This window comes from Acipenser ruthenus, chromosome 15 (genome assembly GCF_902713425.1).
Source record: "Acipenser ruthenus chromosome 15, fAciRut3.2 maternal haplotype, whole genome shotgun sequence".
NCBI lineage: Eukaryota > Metazoa > Chordata > Actinopteri > Acipenseriformes > Acipenseridae > Acipenser > Acipenser ruthenus.
Genome location: NC_081203.1, coordinates 18,864,352 through 18,878,234, shown reverse-complemented (window position 1 = coordinate 18,878,234; position 13,883 = coordinate 18,864,352). Strand labels below are relative to the sequence as shown.

Here is a 13,883-nt window from a genome sequence, read left to right as displayed (position 1 = left end):
CTATTATTTCTAGGGGGCTCCCGAGTGGCGCATCCAGTAAAGGCGCTCCGCGTGGAGTGCAAAATGCGCTCTATAGCCTGGACGTCGGCGGTTCGAGTCCAGGCTATTCCACAGCCAACCGTGGACGGGAGCTCTCAGGGGGCGGCGCACAATTGGCCGAGCGTCGTCCGGGGGGAGGGAGGGTTAGGTCGGCCAGGGTGTCCTCGGCTCACCGCGCACCAGCGACCCCTGTAGTCTGGCCGGGCGCCTGCGGGCTTGCCTGTAAGCCACCCAGAGCTGCGTTGTTTTCCGACGCTGTAGCTCTGGGCTGTCTATATGGCGGGCCTGCAGAGTGAAAAAAAAGCGGTCGGCTGACGGCACACGCTTCGGAGGACAGTGTGTGCTCATCTTCGCACTCCTGATGAGCTGAGCTTAAAAAAAAAAAAATTGGCCATTCTAAATTGGGAGAAAATAATGAAAATAATTGGCAACGACTAAATTTATTTAAAAAAAAAAGGATCCATTATTTCTTTGATTTTAGTTTTTCAAAGCAACATGCTGTTGAGTTCTGGTATCTAATCACTACCTGTTCTTTAGTTCAGATTCCTGTGATCTTAACGCAATCGGACATTGTGACCTACAGCACAGGAAGTAACAGCAACCAGGAAGCAGCAGTTTGAATTTCATAAATACAAAGAAAAAACTTGCCAACAAATGTTGCTAATGCTAATAAGATATTAGAAGATTCATTTAAAAGCCTTTGTTATGGGTCCTGTCAGCCAAGCTGTCATCAGAAACTATATTGGACAATATCGATATTGAACAAAGCAACAAATAGTAGGAAAATCATTGGAATCTGGTTCGATAAGCTAAAACGTACTTGGATGTTACCAACATGCTTTTTGGTGTATTTGTGAATTCATGAAGATAATATTTGTGTATTGGATTTCATAATGTCACCCCTCGGGGAAAACACCAGCAGGGTTAATACAGAGACAAAGAGATGCAGTGTTCAAATCAGTGACAGTCCAGTCCAGTCCAGTCCAGTCCAGTCCAGTCTATTCCAGTCCAATACCTTGTTTCAACCATGTCCTTCATTACTGAATTGAGCTCTGCTGAGCCTTGTTTTAGTCTGGGTTCCATTGTTTAGTTAAACTTGTTCAATTAAGTAATTTCGAGCAATGTCCTGAAAAACAGTCATTCCCTATTCATATTGCCATAATATATACAGATGCACAATGGAAACGCAACAGTCTAAGTTCATTCCGCACATACATAATGTTATTTTGTATTTTAAATAGTAAGTAGATAGGTTTGTTGATTTGTTGAGTAGTATTGTTCCTTGGGATAAAAAAAATACTGAGCTCAAGTCATGTGATTTCATAAAAACGCCAGGTGCTCAGTGTTTGGTATTTGAGTTGAATTAAAAGTGCCAAAATTAGTTGTTTAAGAATTTGTATAAATAGCCATTCGAAAAGACATGATTTTAATTAATGTAAGAACAGTGAAAGATACGACCAGGACCGTCGCATCCGACTGAGCCATCTGCGTAATCATTTTCAGACTGCAGTGGCTACAGCACGAGAAATTCAAGGAAGAAATAACCTGCGCGTCATGGTGAGCGTTATGCTGACTGTTGCTTTGTTTGATTGAGGGCAACCTTACTGCTCAGTGATACATTGATGAAGTCCTTGAGGCAACAGTTTTTCCGTTCCTGCAAGCCAATCTGGAAGTGTCGATTTTCCAGCAGGACAATGCAAGACCACACAGTGCTAGGATTACAATTACACGACTTCAAGAAGACAGTGTCGAGGTCATGCTATGACCAGCTTTTTCTTCTGACCTGAGTTCAATAGGAGACATCCGCGATCAACCAACCTTCGTCAGCTGGCTGCAGCTGCCTAGGAAGAGTGGTGGAACATCCCACAGCAGTCTATCCAGAGGCTGATCAGGTCTATGCATCAACGCTGCCAGGATTGTGTTAATGCTCAGGGAGGTCATACCCGATACTAACTTTGTAATGTTTTCATTTTGACAGTGTGTCACGTTTCATACTGAAAACGTATCATGAATCTTTGATCTGTATTTCTGTTAACATTTTCTGTGATTTTGTTTGATATCTATGTTTAAAATATTTGATTAAATCCATTGCGTTTCTTTTGTGCATCAGTATATATAGAGACATTCACGTTTTGAAAACTGAATGAAGAGAATGGCAATCACAGGATTTCATAGTGTGTTGATCGTGCTTTCGCTACTGTAGGTAGTGTGGAATAGGGGATTAGGTTAACTAAAGCTTGGTAAGGCTTTAGAGCATATCTTTCAGAATCAGGTCTAACCTCCAGACACTTGTTATACCGTTTACCTGTCCCCACGGAAACACTAGTGGATGCAAGAAATCTGTCAGGAAGAAGCACCATGTAGAACAAGTGTGCTATTCCAAAATTACAAAAATCACAAATGCAGGCTTAAAAAAAACACATATTATCAAAAATAGGCAAATAAGATCCCCCCATGTACCATGGCAGAATGACTAGGTAGGATATTTGTTCTTCTTAACATCAAGAAATGTGCAAAGGTGACTGCCAAGACTTGTATCGCATTGAATGCTGCCCCAGACTTGGCATTAGAGAAACCAAATAAAAACGACCTGCTGGGCTACAGCACAGGGTCCTATATACTTCGACCACATGACTCATGATGAAGCTGCTCCCATTAATGCAAATTTGACTGCACCAGCAAATCTGGGGTGTGGGGGAACCAAATGAATTGCCAGGGCCCTATATTGTGTGTCGTGGGACATTTTAGTTTAATACTGTGCATTGTTTAATATCTGGTCTTTTGAGTAAACCCAAGAATTAATGAATCCATTTAACCTCCTTGGATGGTATCTTGTATTAAGTGATCGACTATCTCTCACCACCCACACTATTATCTGCCACGGGTAATTCCAGCAAGGTAAAAGATAATCTCTGCACTTCTGGGGTTTCATTGCAGAAAGATACACAGAAATAGGTTCCTGCATTCACAGATCACAGATCACACTGCTTGTATTCCTATAGATGCTTTAATAATATGCAACGAAATGTTCAGATGTATTAGTCTATTGTCACCATCTTGAATATGAAATTGTGACAGGGTCTTCCTCGTGTCACGCGTGTGGGTAGCCGCTGTTCAAGCATACAGAGAGACAGAGGTGGTGGTGTTGAAAACGCCGGCACAGGCGCGCAGGTTTTATTTCACAAACAAACAAACAGAAAACGAAAGTAAAATAAATGTGGTCATGTGACGTTACCAGCGATGGTAACGCACAGAGGACTAGTACAACATTCTGTACAAAAAGTGCAAAATAAAACACACTCCCACAAACTATAAATCAAAGGTGCCGTGAAAACGGCAGGCCTTGCAGCAGCCCTGAGCCATCTCCCGTGGATGTTTTTAACCTGACGGACACTCGATCAAGACCCGCCCACCTGCTGATTGAGGTCCAGCCCAGCCAATCACCTGCTGCCCTTCCCCTCAACCAAGCCTAGCAGGCAGCAAGTCTCAATCGAGCGTCCGTCTGTAAACAATAATTCAATTAAACAAATCAGCTCCCAAAATAAACCCATTCCACATACAAATTATATAACCAACACTAAATACACACGTGCAGGGCACTCGCCCTGCTACATACCTCCCTCCTTAGGATGAACCCTAAGGGTTCATCCGACAACACCATTATTTAATATTACGATCACCACATTACAAATGTACACTAACCGACATCTTACAAAACCCACGCAGACTAAACAAAAAAAAATACTTTATATCTACTCCCCATCCCCCCATTTTTTTTTTTTTTTTTTTTTTTAAATCCTATTCTAACACATATGGGCGGGTGGGAGGGAACATTAGAGCCCAGTCAGCCTCAACCAACCACCAGACAGCTAACTGGCTCCAATGTTAAATCCCCACAATTATAGCTACTACACTTTATCATTCACTATTATTTACCATCATTAATCATTTATCAATATTCCCATCACCACAAGTATTACTATCAATTTAACCATAATCCTTATTACTATTATCTTCACCATACACATCACTAGTTTACTATTATCATTATAATTGATCATCATTATTATCACTATTTAACTATCATCATTTAACCTTCATTTATCATTCCTATAATTACCATTACTAACATCACTACAATAATCATCTCACATTATCAATAACTAACTATCATTTATCCAATAAATCATTTAACAATAATCAACTAACATTTATAACTATTCCCCAACACTTATTCTCACCCCTGGGCTTCTATGCGGGGGCGCCCATTCAACCCCGCTTACCCCCTAAACCCAGTGTCCCTTCACGGGGCTCCTCTTCGAAGGATTGCCCCGCCTCCTTCTGAGACGATCTCCCACGAACGACAGGTCCTCCTTCGCTGACGCTCGGCAGGCAGTTCCTCCCGCTGGCTTCCCGGGCAGGCAGTCTCTCCGGCTCCTCCCTCGCCAGCTTCCAGGACCGGAACTCCTCCTTCTGCAGCTCTCGGGGACGGACCCTCCTTGGCCTCTCTGGCGTTCGGGATCTCTCGGCTCCATTAAGGACAGCGGCTCCATCCATCTCCTTCAGCAGCCCCTCAGGGTTACGTGCGGTCCGCCCTTGTCCCCCCCAAAAAAATTTCAGGGGTTTGCTCCTCCTGTCTCTCCGTAGCCATCTAGCCTTGCTTCGGCAGGATGCAGCGGAATCCCCTTCCGACACCATATGTGACAGGGTCTTCCTCGTGTCACGCGTGTGGGTAGCCGCTGTTCAAGCATACAGAGAGACAGAGGTGGTGGTGTTGAAAACGCCGGCACAGGCGCGCAGGTTTTATTTCACAAACAAACAAACAGAAAACGAAAGTAAAATAAATGTGGTCATGTGACGTTACCAGCGATGGTAACGCACAGAGGACTAGTACAACATTCTGTACAAAAAGTGCAAAATAAAACACACTCCCACAAACTATAAATCAAAGGTGCCGTGAAAACGGCAGGCCTTGCAGCAGCCCTGAGCCATCTCCCGTGGATGTTTTTAACCTGACGGACACTCGATCAAGACCCGCCCACCTGCTGATTGAGGTCCAGCCCAGCCAATCACCTGCTGCCCTTCCCCTCAACCAAGCCTAGCAGGCAGCAAGTCTCAATCGAGCGTCCGTCTGTAAACAATAATTCAATTAAACAAATCAGCTCCCAAAATAAACCCATTCCACATACAAATTATATAACCAACACTAAATACACACGTGCAGGGCACTCGCCCTGCTACAGAAATATACTCGCCTTTTAAATTGAGCGCCTGCAAAATAATAAAATAGCAAGAAAAACAAACACTAACCAGCCAAGATGTTCACCTATTTCAACAGGCAAACAGAATCAATGGCTTTATCCTCAAGCACGACTTTATTCTTCATTTCTCATTGGTCTTTTTGTTGTGCAGTAGTAGCTAAGATTATGACTGCCATGTGAATACATTAATGCGATGCAATATTCCTGAGCTAGCCTTTTACACGACCCCGAGAGTGTCCCAGCCTTTTTAAACAACCCAGCAAATCAAGAGGTTGAGCCAATCCAGGTTCTAATAAGAGATGTCCTTGGTCACGTCTGAGCTTTTTCAGATTAACCATTGAGGGCACAATTGTGTCTCATTAGGGCTGAAACTGCCAAACACAACGATCGGGCTGGTAAAAGGGCCACTCACATCTGAGTTGCTACACGACATTTTGAAATAAGGGCCTCTAAGGAACATGCATGTGTATTGCTAATTGCTTTGTTTTGAGGAGGTATCATACAAATAGCTCAATAGTAATTACGGATTCGCTCTTTCACTTGTTTGCTTGTGCAGTTGGGGGCGAGTAGATAGCATCATAAATTGCAAGGGTATTTAAATGATTTTATTTTATAGTCTCTTGCCCTTGGATGGCGCTGCTATCCTTAATGCAGCTTTTAAAAAGTACTGTAACATAAGCTACGGTAATTGTGTGCTATTATTTAATGCTAACACACTACCAAAAAACTTATTTGCATAACAGGTGTTGGTTGTTTCCTGATTCGGTGCTGTGTTAAAAGCCACTATATAGATAGCAGCGCCGCTATTAAATTGCAATCGTATGGTAGATACTGTAATAATGCAGCCCAGCCTGTGCTCCCAGATATGGTTTCGAGGGGCACATAGCTAGTAACGCTAGAGAGACCGGTTGCTACAGGATACTTACATTGCAGTTAATATCAGTCCATGTTAACTTCAATGTAAGAACTTACACTGCATAGCACCAAATACAAAACGTATCCTTTATTATTATATACCAGCAGTGCGCAGGTCTTTTAGATTACCAGTCTGCCTGTTCTTATTAAACAAGAGTAGTGTCCAAGCCGGGCGTGGGTTTGGGGCTTGCTTACTGTCCCATTCGTACTTGCTGTTGTGCTTTACACAGTTCCCCTCTTGCTGTCACAGGTTGCCCTCCCCGTCCCCCGTCCCCCAGTCCCTTGTGTGGGGTTTTGCTGGCAGTTCCAGGTGTAGCATGCATGTCTGTGTTCAAGCCCAAGTGTGTGTCTCTAAATGTGAAATACCGTGCAGACTTCAGCCTTGTGTTCCATATACTGTCACTTCAGAGTACTGTAATATCCTCATCAACCAGCACACTGAATGTCAGACTCTGTAGGTGTTACCTGTGTACATGTTAATGTGCTCTGGTATTTCTCCAGTCAAGATGTGGTTTTCCTGTTATTATTTGTGTTGTTGTTGTTGTTGTTGTTAATTGTGTTGTTGCTGATAAAGTTGTATATGAGGTAATGTCATTTAACCTTCCTGTGGTTGGCAGCATATCCTGTATGTCTCAGTTATTACCTTAGTTAGCTGTATGTGTTCAGTTTTAAATCACTTGACCAGTACATGTATAGGGAAGGAATATTCTTTGTAGAGCATTGAAACAGGTAGCAACAGAGTAGGGTGGAATGGCCAAATCGTGTCATAAGGGGCGCTGTAGAGGTCACTTTGCTCACATACAGTATAGACATGCAACACTATGACAGACCCCCCACCCCCCTTTGGAGGAAGCTGCAAAAATACAAACAAGTATTCCTTGTATACTCAGAAGCAATTCAACAGGGCAGGTAGCAACAGAAACAGGATGGTATGCTGCTGAGCTTAAACCTGGCATATCAGTGAACTGGTCAATTACATGAACTGCCCTTTACAGGCATTGTTCAGAAGAAAATCAGGGACAGTTATAACATCTGGGTATACAATTTAAAAAATGCAGGCAAGTTGAGCCCAACAGATAAGACCCTGGTACCAGAGGAGGGTTAAATAACACAAGGTAAGTCGTTCTTCTGTGTAACTTGCAAGTCTAAGTAAGAATGTGTCAGTTAAATGATGGAGGTGTTCTGATTCTTTGATATACACGGTTCTAAAGTTAGCTGGTCACTTTGCACCACTACAAAGAAAACAAACAAAAAAAACCCATTTCTAACCCAATTCAAGGATGCTGCCTATGCAGAGATGTTGTGTGTCCCTGTGAAAACACAAGTGCTGTCCATATTAAGTACAGTAGTTAATGTAGTAACTGCACTTGCTTTGTCAGATACACAACAACGCCCTCTGTGGTGCCCCCCTACCGGGTGATTAGAAAGTAGGTTTACCACACCAACGCACCATATCATTGATGTGGTATCACCCTGTGTGTGTGTATGTATGTATGTATGTATGTATGTGTGTATATACACACACACACACACACACTATATACTGTATTTTAATTTGAGTTTACCAAAGTGGCAACCACTGTCCTCCATTTTTTTCAAATTATTTATTGAAAATATTCTTGAAAATATATTCGTGTGGGAACACTTTTAGCCTAAAATACTGTATATCATAGTTTTATCAGTAATTCCCCAGATAATGTGAAATACTCATCGTTTAAATCACAGTTTTGAGACACAGTAGCACAAAGCAGTTGTGTTAATGAACGTTTTATTCTCCATGCAGTCAATAATCTGTTTCTCAAACAGCCGTACTCTCAAACAGCTCTAGTCCAGAATTCTACTTGCTATCTGTTTTCAGTTTTGATTTTGTGGACGTGTAACTTTCTTGCCAACTTGTATCCTTTCTTTCATTTTTATTTCCATTTCGATCTCTGAGCTTCTGTGTTCCTTCTCATTCTTGTGTTTGTGTCCATGCAATAGCTTCACTATAGGTTGGAAGGTCTAAAAGATGAACTGGGGACCCACAGGAGCTACGACTCGCGAGTAACTATAACAGATCAACGGGCTGCTCCCATTCGCAAACCCCGCTTTGCGTCAGGAGTTTCAGCGCCTTGTTCTCTCTCTTATTCTTTTGTAGATTCTTGACTTTTCCATTTTTTTCTTCCTCTGTAGCGCTGTCTCTTCACTAACATACTTTATCTTTATTAGCTGTTTCGTGTGTTCGTTGGATCACTGTTTTTATGCTACTAGTTTTTTTTTTCACTAGATGCAGTGCTTTGTTTTTTCTTAGCTGTGTTTTGAAGTAGGATTGTGTCATACTGTGTGTTTTGTAGTTTCATGTATTTCTTTCAAACTTCACTAAAGGGCTTTTAGAATTCTACAGTAATTCTCATATTCATTCTCCCTCTGGGCCAAGGACAAAAACTACAGTAGTATTAGATTACACACTTTTGATTTCATAAAACTGGTGAAATTTACAAAAAAAAAAGATAGTTCAGTACACTTTAAATTTAGATGGTCCAATGAATTTCTTCATCTTCCAAGGTTTGTTTATGTCATATTTTTACAACCTTTGCTCTGACAGAAAATAGTTTTCCTATTTAATAATAGCGTTTCTACATTGCTATTCCTGTAATTTGTTCAAGAACAATAATCTCAGAAAGTACCCGTTTTAAAGCATAGGTATTTGACATTTGAAAAATATTTGACATTCCAAAAAACGTCCTCACTTCTTATAAAACAGAGAAACAGATTAAAACATAAACATGGTAAATGTTTCAACGCTCTTTGAGAAGGTTTATTCTTGAATATTTTATTATTTATTAAAAGAAGAACCATCTAAGGTGCTTGAGCACTAAACTCATAAGTGTTTCTATACAGTATGTATGAAGATGTATAAAGACATTGAGGTGGTTCTTTTGAAATGAGAGTTTGACCTTTTATAAGGCTGAATCACCCACTCAGAACTCCCCACGTGCTGCGGAGCGAGGTCCTGTTTCCAGGAAGGGTGTTTCATTACCGCCATGGTCCTGGGCCTAAAGGGGGAGTCGTTCATCTTCTGGAAGTGTAACTCTGTTTGTCATTGTTTTTATTTAAAGAACACATTTTCTCCTAGGCAAGGACGGTCATTTACCACTCCTCAGTTGCCGCATCCTCCCCATCAGTAGTTTCATTAGCTGACTAGATCCTGTTTCTTCTACTGTTACCAACTCAGCAGGCTTTCCATATTAGAGTTGCTCAGGTTTTTAATAGTTAAGTATCAGAAAATGAACAGCATCTACTTCATTCATGTGTTGATAATAATTTACTAACATTTAACTACCAATTTAAATTATTAAAAAGTACAACCATGGGAAACTAAGTCAAGCAGACAAGCGTTTCGGCTCACCGGTGAAGGTACGGGCCAGAACATCTGCGTGCTTGACTTGTAGTTTTTTCTCATAGTCTTGCCTCAGAATTTGAGTAGATCACGTGAAGGAAGTAGTTAGAGATGACCAGCCTTCAGCGGTTCCCACACATACTGGTCCCTGTCACCTGATAAAGCAATGGGGGATCAGTTCATTTACTAGAGCGCTGCTGTTGAGTGTACTGCTTTGGTGTCACTTCTTCACTTCCAATGCCCACGCAATAATTATGTACCTTTATAAAACATACGGGTGGGTGATTGTATGGATTCATTCAGGATCCTCAGTGTTATGTGTGGGAGCCGCTGCTGTAGTTGTCCTAGATTAATAGGATTTTGGTGTGGTCTGTAATGTGGGAAGCCTGCGAACTGGCTCAGCTGTGTGCATGCTGTTGTGTGCACGGTTTCCTGATGGGGTCCCTCTTGTTCTCTGCAGGTGCAGTCCAGGTGCAGCAGTAAGGAGAATATCCTGAGAGCCAGTAAGTACTGCCTATACGGTCCTGTTTGCATTGACTGCATACATTGTATAAAGTTTGGTATCGATTAAACAGTTCTAGGGGTCGACTTGATCAGCCTATTCCCTGCTGTGCTGGATCTTATTAGAGGATTGCACAGCCCTGGTGAATCCTTCTAGATTGCATCAACTACTTATTTTTAGATAACCATGGGTAGGTGGTTAATACAATTCAGGGTGCACGTAGGTATACCAGATTGTAAACCCTTTTCTTTCGGTCCTATTCCTTATGAAAGCCTTGGTTAGCTGTGCACACCTGTTATATACTGCAGTACTGTGATATATGGTGTAGATCCAATTCTTCAAAGGATATTTAATGATTTAGCCAAGGCTAATACACTAGCCTCACGTGCCTGGGTTCACATCCATCTCAGTTTGGTGGTCTCAACCTAGTCCCCAGTAGATGTATGTGTAAAGCCACATCAAAAAATAAACACAGCATCATTTAGCCCAGTGTAATGCAATCGGCACTCTGCTCTTGAGAGAGTGAATGGGATAAAACTCCATACTGGAGCAACAGAAACCAGAGCCACTCAAACAGAATGCAAACATAGGAAGAGCCATGTTGTGCGATTCTCGGTTGAGATCTGTTTGGGTGGTGTTTTTAATGTGTTGAAAGGATTTTGGTCTTTAGATGGTCTACATATACAATATTATGAAGAATTTAATATTCTGCAACCTTCATGTATTCGGCACAGATGAATAGATGCACAACCACTTCATTTACTACCACTGCAAAACTGTTGGGACATTTGTTCTTGAGACTTTGCAATGGTGACGATCAAACCACAAAGATTTGCATTGATGCTCTTTGCATAGCTTTCTGTGGAGGTCAGTCATTCTGTTATTACTCAATAACGGAATGGCAAATAAAGCACGGCTGGGATTAAACAAATTGATGAATGACACCTGTTGCCATGAGCGCTCGAGCCCTGCTCTCAAATCATTAACTCTTTCAATGTACTACAGTGATTACTTCAGGCTGTTTATACTAGCGAGGGAGACATTACACACAACCAGTGCTAAAGTTATAGCAATTATCCATGCTATACCCACTTGAAATCTCCATAGAAGTAAGTGGGGCAGTTAAATCCACTGTTGTATAATGTATAATAAATACCTCCTTAAAACACTGATCAAGGCACCATCTGAAAAGCGTGCTTGCTTGACTTTGCTTCTGATGCTGTTGTTTTACCCCAGAGCACTGCAATGAAGCAGATATTACAAATGCATAAGAAGGAGGAAACTTTCTGCTTATCACAGTGAGTGGGTAGCTGAAATCCAAGCACGTTATCTTTCAAATGCCCAATAAAGTAGGACAGAGAACATGAAGATATCCAGTGATGGTACAATGAGTAAATCCCTGCTTATTGATCTCATACAGTTAAAAAATATATTTTAGGACAACTTTAAAAACGAACTACTTTGGTCCCTGAGTAGCTCACCGGTAAAGGCACGGCTGTGTGGTGTGCAGGGCCAGTCACACAGTCGGGTGAGCGGGTTTGCACTCTAATGCATGGCACTCATGTGGGGACATAACTGTCAGGGACTCGCCTCACTGCTCTACATAGCCCCTACTGGCCAGGTTCCCGGTGAGCTCAAGCTTATACCTACATGGCCCACATCCGCTGTCCTGCTCCTGGGTGTAAAGAGGTGATTGACGGCCGTGAGATTGGAGGACCACGCTCACATTAAACATGGGATGCAAAGCAGGACAAATGAAAATTGCTCAAGGTGGCCTACATTAGATTCAGTACACATGAAAATAAAACTAGAATGTCTGTAAAAATACTCTTTGGTGGCTTCATTCTAGGTGTAATATATATTTCATTTTTGGCCCTCACAAGTAGGCAGCATTTCCATTTTATAGACACCCTTGTCGTTTGCAGCAATACGCTGTAAAGAGCTTGAAGCTTCCACAGCCGCTGCACTGTAATTGTGAGTGGTTCTGATATCTGTTACACCAGTATTTGCTGGCAGGAGGGTGCACAGTACAGCAGGTCCACCGTTGTCAGTCAGTTATTTGACGTGATGCGATTCATCTGCAAAAGAAACAGGTGCATTTACATTTATTTTTGTTCTTCAACTTAAATTTAAATTCTGTGTTGCTCAGATGTTGTTTAAATAATTCCGCCCAAAATGTGATTTGCTTTTTTAGTTCTAGAGTTTCTATCAGCAGAGATATTCAGCTGTAGCCAAAGGTTATGCATCACCCTATAGAATGAACTTGCTTCATAAAGTCGAATGAAACCTGCTGAATAATGTTGCGTTAACATATTGACATGGAAATACTGTACTGCTATTTTGGCTTCCGGTAAACTTTTGCAATATCATTTTGTAGTTTATTTGATTACATGATGTTAAATAAAATATCTAAATCATGTTCATATTTTATTTTTTTGTCTCAATCCTAAAATTCTTGGTGATGTAAAACTTTCGGCCATAGCTGTACTCAACGCAGGTCACCAAGCTTTTGAAAATAGCGCCTCTAGTGTTTGGCGTTGGTGCTGCAGTTATGAAAGTCTCTGCTGTGATGAGTGTTTCTCCTGTGCCCAGGTCACAGCGCAGTCGATATCACCAAGGTGGCCCGGAGACACCGCATGTCACCATTCCCGCTCACCTCCATGGACAAGGCCTTCATCACCGTGCTGGAGATGACGCCCCTGCTTGGCACCGAAATCATCAACTACCGAGGTGAGCGCCGCATCCATTCAACATAGTGCTTCTCCTTCTTATAAAGCCCTTGATTCATTTCTGCAACTTCAACACAACCTACAGCAATCTCAAACTATATCCCCTAACGTGGCAAATCACAGCAAGAGCAGATTTGTTTTCACATATCACTTACGCATTTAAATGGATTTCCTCAAGTCTTTTATAAGCTTCTTTAATAAAAAAGAATCTGTATAAAAGGAAGTGAGATAAAGAACAAAATAATTGACAGGAAGGTCAAGTCTGGTTAACCAAATGAAGGGAAGTGGAGGTTAAGTACGGGAGCTTGAGCTGGCTGACGTGTGATACAGAGGGCTGCCAGGCTGTACATCAGTGTGTTCTTGGTGTTTTCCCCCAATTTAAGATGTTGCGTAAAATATCCTCTCAACAAGTGAGAGTGGGGCAGCCTGATTACACACTACGACGCTACAAAATATAATTCTGTAACCTTTTGCTTAAAATAATCAAAATAAGTGATATGTAACAGATTTGTTCACTGAGTAACAATCATTCTTATGCAGTTTTCTCACACTGATCTCATTCACTCCCCAAGTTGTCATTCGAAATTCACTTCTCTGCTAGTTTGAATGGTTTCATCTTTATTTGGCATTCTTCACCAATACATTCAGACACTTCTTCTCTTAATGGATCTGCAGTGTTGTAACAATGTTCAGCATCTCCAAGTAACTTGGAACGCATGTTAACACAAGAATAGGACGCACTTGGGGGGGGGGGGGGGGGGCCTGCCATCGCACACTCACTGCTTGAAGACTGGGTTTTTAAACTATTAACCCATTCATTATCAGAACTGCCTCATTCAGGAATTAGGGCAATTTGCTCCCATTTTATCATTTGGTGAAAGCAAACCATAGTCTAGCTTGCATTAAAGCCTAGTTTGAAAACAGCATAAGGCAAAGCAAGCAGACAAAGTTATCAACAGAATGTCTTTTTTATAATGTCTTCGTTGGTTTAATCCAGGCATTTGTGATATTAGGCTTTCAGGGTTTATGTTACAGTGGATATTAACTATGTTGAAAAG

General features: G+C 41.6%; 1 protein-coding gene across 22 annotated transcripts in view; it reads left to right on the top strand.

The window, feature by feature from the left end:
- The window catches only part of LOC117422321 (gephyrin), a 214,596-nt gene that overhangs the window by 158,542 nt on the left and 42,171 nt on the right, over positions 1–13,883 (top strand). For 11 of the 22 annotated variants that reach the window (XM_058987315.1, XM_058987308.1, XM_058987323.1 and 8 more), the window contains 3 exons: positions 8,196–8,258; positions 10,055–10,097; positions 12,689–12,826. In XM_058987315.1, coding sequence (XP_058843298.1) covers positions 8,196–8,258; positions 10,055–10,097; positions 12,689–12,826 — 244 coding nt within the window. The remainder of the gene's footprint in view (positions 1–8,195; positions 8,259–10,054; positions 10,098–12,688; positions 12,827–13,883) is intronic. The other 11 variants (XM_058987317.1, XM_058987314.1, XM_058987311.1 and 8 more) reach the window with 1 other exon arrangement.